Below are 7,187 nucleotides of genomic sequence, written 5' to 3'. Positions count from 1 at the left end.
CTTCTTCTTCTTCTTCTTCTTTTTCCCCTTACCCTTACCCTTACTCTTAGCCTCCCCCTCTCCCTCCCCTTCCCCTCCTCCTCCTCCTCCTCCTCCTCTTCCTCTTTCTCTTTCTCTGGCTTCATGTATTAAAAATAAACAATGGAAGTACAATAATATGATTTTTTAAAAAAACAAATTGTCGCCTTTTTAATTTTTAACAGGAACCAACATCAACGATGCCCTTCTCCGGGCCATCTTTATTTTAAATGAAGCCAACACTTTGGGGATGCTAGATCCAAGTTCTGTCTCCATGATAATACTGGTTTCAGACGGAGACCCAACTGTCGGTAAGAGCTGGACCTTCAGCATTGCTGGCTGGGGAATTCCGGGAGTTGAAGTCCACAAGTCTTAATGTTGCCAAGGTTGGACACCCCCGCTGCTGTAGGAGGACAATCCTGAAAGGATGTCCTGATTTTTGTCTTTTTTCTTCTTCATATCAGGAGAACTAAAGCTGCCAACGATTCAGAAAAACGTGAAGAAGCATATCCAGAATGACATCTCCTTGTTCTGTCTTGGAATCGGCTTTGATGTGGACTATGATTTTCTGAAGAGGTTGGCGACTGAAAACAATGGAGCCGCGCAACGGATCTTTGGGAATCAAGAGACCTCTTCCCAAATGAAGGTGACTTTTCCACCATCCTTGGTGAAGTAAAGGAAGGGGGGAGGAGAGGTCCTAACCTAACAGGTTATTCTGACCTTTGACAGGCTTTCATAAACATAAACTATGCTATTTCTCAGCTCAAAATACCATTTACTGTATCTTAATGCCTTGGTGGCTTTCTCCATTACAGTTCTAGGTCACTAATTTAACACCACTTCAGATGGTGGCTACCTTTTATATTTTGACCTAATTCATTTAGGCTGTGCCAACAAAAATCTGTAAAGTTAATGATTGAAGGGTTTCTGGGACTTCTGATAGAGAAGGCCTTTTTATTAACCTCGGACCAAAATTATTTCTGCTTGAAGACATTCTCCCCCTGCGAAGACATTCTCCCCCTGCATCATACTTTTTCCCCCCTCTATTTTTATTGTGAATGGATTATGATCCTTAGGAAATGGGATATATCTGTGTCCTTTACGCCTGTGCTCAATGGGGGTCATAGAAGTAGTCCTCGACTTACAACAGTTCATTTAGTGACCGTTCAAAGTTAATACAGCACTTAAAAATCAGACTTATGACTGTCGCAGCATCCCCATGGTCACATGATCAAAATTCAGACGCTTGGCCACTGACTCATATTTATGATGGTTGCTGTGTCACGTGATCCCCTTTTGCGACCTTCCAACCTCAATGGGGGAGCCGGATTCACTTGAGAATCTTGTTACTAACTTAACTACAGTGATTCACTTAACATCTGTGGCAAGAAAGGTCATAAAATAAGCAAAATTCACTTAACCACTATCTCACTTAGCAATGGAAGTTTTTGGCTCCATTGTGGTCGTAAGTCAAGGACTGCCTGTATATCACACATCAAGAACAAGCGTCTTTCAGAAGTAAACTTCTAATGTCTATGGCTTTTCCCCCCCTGAATTTGCAGAAATTCTACAACCAGGTTTCCACCCCACTTCTCAAAAAACTGGAGTTCAACTATCCCGAAGGAGTCGTGTCCGATGTAACCCAGAGCACCTTCCAGAACTATTTTGGAGGGTCAGAGATTGTGGTATCGGGAAAAGTCGACACTGAAAATGTGCAGCATTTACAGAGTGTGATAACAGCCACAGCAGTAAGTCCACCTTGATAGTATCTGAACATGATGAGTTTGTGAAATTGTAGGGATTTTTCTCAAACTTTTTTAGAGAAATCCCGAGTCTTCCAGGCTGAAGGAGACTGTATGTCCTTCTCCAAAGCCGATATTTTTCCTCTAGCTACAGAGAACCAACTTAAGTGACACCAATAATTTATCTTGGCTAATCATGAAATGCTAAGTAAGGTTAGAACTTGGATGAGAGATTCCAGGAAAACCTGAGAAAGTACAGCAGAGGTAATCCTCAACTTACAATCATTTATTTAGTGACAGTTCAAAGTTACAATTGTAGCGCCACCCCCGTAGGGACCACTTAAGTCCGGGCCCTCCCGACCTCCCCTCCAAGTGGCCACCAGCCCAAGGAAGTCTCTCACATCGGCGCCTTTGCCTAACAGCACGTAACACGGTAGTATTCAGTCACGATCGGCAGCCACGCAGATGGGGCGGTGATGGTCGCTCTCTCTCTCGACGGTGCCTCACGTGGGATGATGGTGGTTGATCTCAGGCAATAAGAACTTACAAGGAAGATAGTAGTCAATTCCTGATAACAGCAGCTGGCATAAGGCAATGGTAGTCCGTCTCTAGTAGCAGCAACCTGTTCAGAACGATGCCAGTCAGTCTCTGGTGACAACAACTTTGCCTAAAACAATGCCAGTCAGTCTCTGGTGACAACAACTTTGCCTAAAACAATGGCGGTCAGTCTCTGATGGCAACGACTTGCCCAGAACAATGTTAATCAGTCTTTGATGACAACAACTTGCCTAAAACAATGGCAGTCAATCTCTGGCACTAGCAGAAGCCTCCCTTGTCTACTCTTGTCGTCCCTCTCTGACCTCACTCCATGTAATCCCTTTTTATCTCCCCCAGCTGATCCTATAAAACAAAAACCTCTTACCTCCCACTAAAAGATGTATGTCAAACTCTTTCCTAACTTTCCCTGTTTACTCAAACAAGGGAAAGGAATTAAAACTCCCCAAACTACCCTCTCTCCCTCTCTTCATCTGGCATGCCCGCAACGAAAGAGAAAGAAATAATAGAACTTCACCTTTCCCCACCTACCTACCTACCCCTCTCTCTCTCTCTCTCTCTCTCTCTCTCTCTCCCCCCCCCCCCCCCCCCCCCCCCCCCCCCCCCCCCCCCCCCCCCCCCCCCCCCCCCCCCCCCCCCGGCCTGCTTCAAACAAACAGCTCCAACCAGCCACTCTCACCCTCTCTGTGTCTCTCTCTACCTAGCCTGCTTCAAGCAAACAGCTCCGGCAAGCTACTCTCACTCTCTTTCTCTCTCTGCCTGGCCTGCTTCCAGCAAACAGCTCCAGCAACTACTCTCACCCTCTATCTCTCCCTGCCTGGCCTGCTTCAAGCAAACAGCTCCAGCAACTACTCTCACTCTCTCTATCCCTCCCCTTTTCGTCCGGCTTGCCTGTTAACAAAGCAGAAAAAGCAAACGCGAAAACCCCAGCTTCTTACTCTCTCTTCGATCAGCTGGATCAGAACGGCAAGCTCCAGCAAGCCTTCTCTCTTCCTCCCTTCTATCGGCTTCCTCCTCCTTTTTCTTCCCTCTTCCGAGCCCCGCCCATGGCAGCTGCCGGAGTTCCTACCTGCCACATTGGCAGGGCTCCTGCAAAGCCTCCCAGCTGGCCCCATTCTCACCCCACCTCCGCTACACAATGACACTGAAAAAAGTGACTCACAACCCTTTTTCACACTTATGACCACTGCAGCATCCCCAAGTCACGCGATCCTAATTCAGACGCTTGGCAACTGGCATGTACCTGTGACGGTTGCAGTGTCCTGGGGTCACGCGATCACCTTTTGCGGCCTTCTGACAAGCAAAGTCATTGGGGAAGCCGGATGCACTTAACCACTGTGTTACTAACTTAAAAACTGCAGCGACTCACCGTAGCAAGAAAGATTGAAAGACGGGACGAAACTCACTTCGCAAGTGTCTTGCTTTGCGACAGGAATTTGGGGGGGGGGCTCAATTGTGGCCGTAAGTCGAAGACTCTCTGTAACCGTTTTAGGAGATTGTGAGAAGCCCAAAAGATTGAGGTTGGCTCTGCTAGCTTAAACGTGGGTCATTTCTCTGCTCGTGTTTGTTTTTCCATCAGTCCAATGCACAACTGATCTTGGAGATTCTGGCAGATGTTGAGGGACTGGATGACTTCCTGAGCAAGAATAAAAACGCCGATCCCAAATTCACGGAAAAGTTGTGGGCCTACTTGACCGTCAACCAACTCATGGCTGAAAGGTAAGAAGGGACGACCAAGCTCGGGGACCACCCAGGACCCCACAGCTCAACAACCCCGAGCTACGAATGCTCTCTTTTATCGGTTCAATCTTCTGCGTTTGGGCTTAGCCTTCACCTTTGTTTTTTTGATGTTGCCCCAGAAACGTGGCTCCCACCGCCTCCTTGAAAAGAAACATCACCAAGGCCATCTTGCAGATGTCGCTGGACCATCACATCGTGACCCCCTACACAGCTATGCTCATTGAGAACCCAGATGGGGAGGAGCTGATGCTGGCCGACTCCCCGCAGGACCGCAAGAGGGCCTGCTGTCCAGGTGATCTTAATAATAATAATAATAATAATAATAATAATAATAATAATAATAATAATAATAATGATGATGATGATGATGATGATGATGATGATGATGATGATGATGATAATAATAATAATAATAATAATAATAATAATAATAATAATAATAATTCCCAAAACAACTGGAGCACCACTTGAACACCATTGGCATTGACAAATTCGCCATTAGTCAATTGCAAAAGGCGGCCTTACTAGGAACTGCTTCCATCCACATCTGCCTATCCCAGGTCCTGGGTAAGGACTCGATAGGTAGACAGAATGCCAAATCCAGTCTGAACATCTGGCTGACTGTGCGATGATCCATAATAATAATAATAATAGTAGTAGTAGTAGTAGTAGTAGTAGTAGTAGTAGTAGTAGTAGTAAAGTTGGAAGGGACCTAGCACCATTTGAACACCATTGGCATTGACAAATTCGCCATTAGTCAATTGCAAAAGGCGGCCTTACTAGGAACTGCTTCCATCCTGTGACGATATCTGTGATACCATCAAACATCCACATCTGCCTATCCCAGGTCCTTGGTAAGGACTCGATAGGTAGACAAAAATGCCAAATCCAGTCTGAACATCTGGCTGACTGTGCGATGATCCATAATAATAATAATAATAATAGTAGTAGTAGTAGTAGTAGTAGTAAAGTAGGAAGGGACCTAGCACCATTTGAACACCATTGGCATTGACAAATTCGCCATTAGTCAATTGCAAAAGGCGGCCTTACTAGGAACTGCTTCCATCCTGCGACGAGATCTGTAATACCATCAAACATCCACATCTGCCTATCCCAGGTCCTTGGGAAGGACTCGATAGGTAGACAGAATGCCAAATCCAGTCTGAACATCTGGCTGACTGTGCGATGATCCATAGTAATAGTAAAGTTGGAAGGGACCTTGGAGGTCATCTAATCCAACCCTCTGCTCAGGCAGGAAACCCTACACCATTTCAGACAAATGGCTGTCCAGTCTCTTCTTAAAAACTTCCAGTGTTGGAGCATCCACCACTTCTGGAGGCAGGTTGTTCCACTGGTTAATTGTTCTCACTGTCAGGAAGTTTCTCCTTAGTTCTAGGTTGCTTCTCTCCTGGATTAGTTTCCACCCGTTGCTTCTTGTCCTGCCTTCAGGCGCTTTGGAGAAGAGCTTGACTCCCTCTTCTTTGGGGCAGCCCCTGAGACATTGGAACTCTGCTATCATGTCCCCCCTCGTCCTTCTCTTCGTTAAACTAGACATACCCAATTCCAGCAACCGTTCCTTATATGTTTAAGCCTCCAGTCTCCTGATCATCTTTGTTGCTCTTCTCTGTACTCTTTCTAGAGTCTCAACATCTTTTTCACATCATGGTGACCGCTTCTTCCTGTCCAGATGTGACATGGATGGAAGCAGTTGGAGTTCATTACAATTAATGTCTTTTCTCTCCCCTTCCCCCCCCCTGGAAACAGGTGCTCTAAGCATTGGACACCCTAAGCCCGTCCCTGCTTTGGCTCAGCCCGGCTCCAAAGACCCCCAACCAGCACTTAGGGGTCCCACTGCAGCAACGGTATATCCAGGTAAAGGAAGCTCCAGCCATCTTCTCATCCTGTTCGTTGGTGGGGTTCTCTCCACACATTTCATCACCCACTGACTGTATTGACCCAAATATATTAATCTTGATTAACCCCCCCCCCCCACTAACTTGGGCTTTTCTGGCTTTGCAGAAGGGGTGAACCTAGCCTGCTTTGATTAGCGCGTGTGGCTCATGAGAACATAATATTGGTTAATCCAGGAACCAAGAGACATGTGGGGTCCTGGGTGCTCTCTGAGCTTGGTGGTTTGTTTGCAGACGTTTCATTACCCAACTAGGTAACATCATCAGTTCTAGAAGGGAGTGGGGTTTGCAGAGAGGAGGAGGAGGAGGAGGAGGAGGACGGTGGGATCCTAGGTGCTGGCTGAGCTTGGTGTGTTGGCTTGCAGACATTTCAATCACCCAACTAGCTAACATCATCAGCATGAGGCAACATGAGCTTTGCTGCCTATTTATATGCAGTCGCTTGCCCTGTCCGTTTTGTCAGTAATGCATCTGTAAACCGGAACCCCGCCAATCCTGACAGGAGTATTTCCTGGGCGGTGAACATACTAATGCTCCTCCCCTGCTATTTTCCACACGACAACCCTGTGAGGCGGGTTGGCTTGAGAGAGCGTGACTGGCCCAAAGCCAGCTTCTCCTGACTAAGGCAACACTAGAACTCACAGTCACCTGGTGACTGGCCCAAAGTCACCCAGCCGGCTTTCGTGCCTAAGGCAGGACTAGAACTCGCTGTCTCCTGGCCCAAAGTCACCCAGCTGGCTTTCAGACCTAGAAGTGAGACTAGAACTCACCCTCTCCTGGTGATTGACCCAAAGTCACCTAGCCTGCTTTCATGTCTATGTCTAAGGTGGGACTACTGTAGACTCACTGGAGAAGAGCCCGATGCTGGGAAAGATGGAGGGCAAGAGAAGAAGGGGACGACAGAGAATGAGGTGGCTGGATGGAGTCCCTGAAGCAGGAGGCGTGAGCTTCAATGGACTCCAGAAGATGGTAGAGGACAGGAAGGCCTGGAGGAACATTGTCCATGGGGTCGCGCGATGGGTTGGACACGACTTCACAACTAACAACAACTGTAGACTTCACAATCTCCTAGTGACTGGCCCAAAGTCCCCCAGTCGGCTTTCATCCATAAAGTGGAACTAGAACTCACAGTCTCCTGGGGCTTTAACCACTAGACTCCCAAGTATTCATTCTAATTCCTTCCTAGAGTTACGTTTCCCTACTGCTTATTCACATCACTGAC

The 7,187-nt window shown here is 47.0% G+C and overlaps 1 protein-coding gene across 1 annotated transcript in view; it reads left to right on the top strand.

The window, feature by feature from the left end:
- The window catches only part of LOC107301159 (inter-alpha-trypsin inhibitor heavy chain H2-like), a gene marked incomplete at its 3' end in the record, with an annotated part of 5,316 nt that extends 969 nt beyond the window's left edge, over window positions 1-4,347 (top strand). The window contains exons 3-7 of the mRNA XM_015830421.1: window positions 204-329; window positions 483-664; window positions 1,581-1,766; window positions 3,895-4,034; window positions 4,175-4,347. Coding sequence (XP_015685907.1) covers window positions 204-329; window positions 483-664; window positions 1,581-1,766; window positions 3,895-4,034; window positions 4,175-4,347 — 807 coding nt within the window. The remainder of the gene's footprint in view (window positions 1-203; window positions 330-482; window positions 665-1,580; window positions 1,767-3,894; window positions 4,035-4,174) is intronic.
- Window positions 4,348-7,187: the final 2,840 nt, after the last annotated feature.

Source organism: Protobothrops mucrosquamatus, unplaced genomic scaffold, assembly GCF_001527695.2.
Source record: "Protobothrops mucrosquamatus isolate PMUCROS unplaced genomic scaffold, P.Mucros_1.0 scaffold10332, whole genome shotgun sequence".
Taxonomy (NCBI): Eukaryota; Metazoa; Chordata; class Lepidosauria; order Squamata; family Viperidae; genus Protobothrops; species Protobothrops mucrosquamatus.
This window is presented reverse-complemented; position numbering and strand designations above follow the sequence as displayed.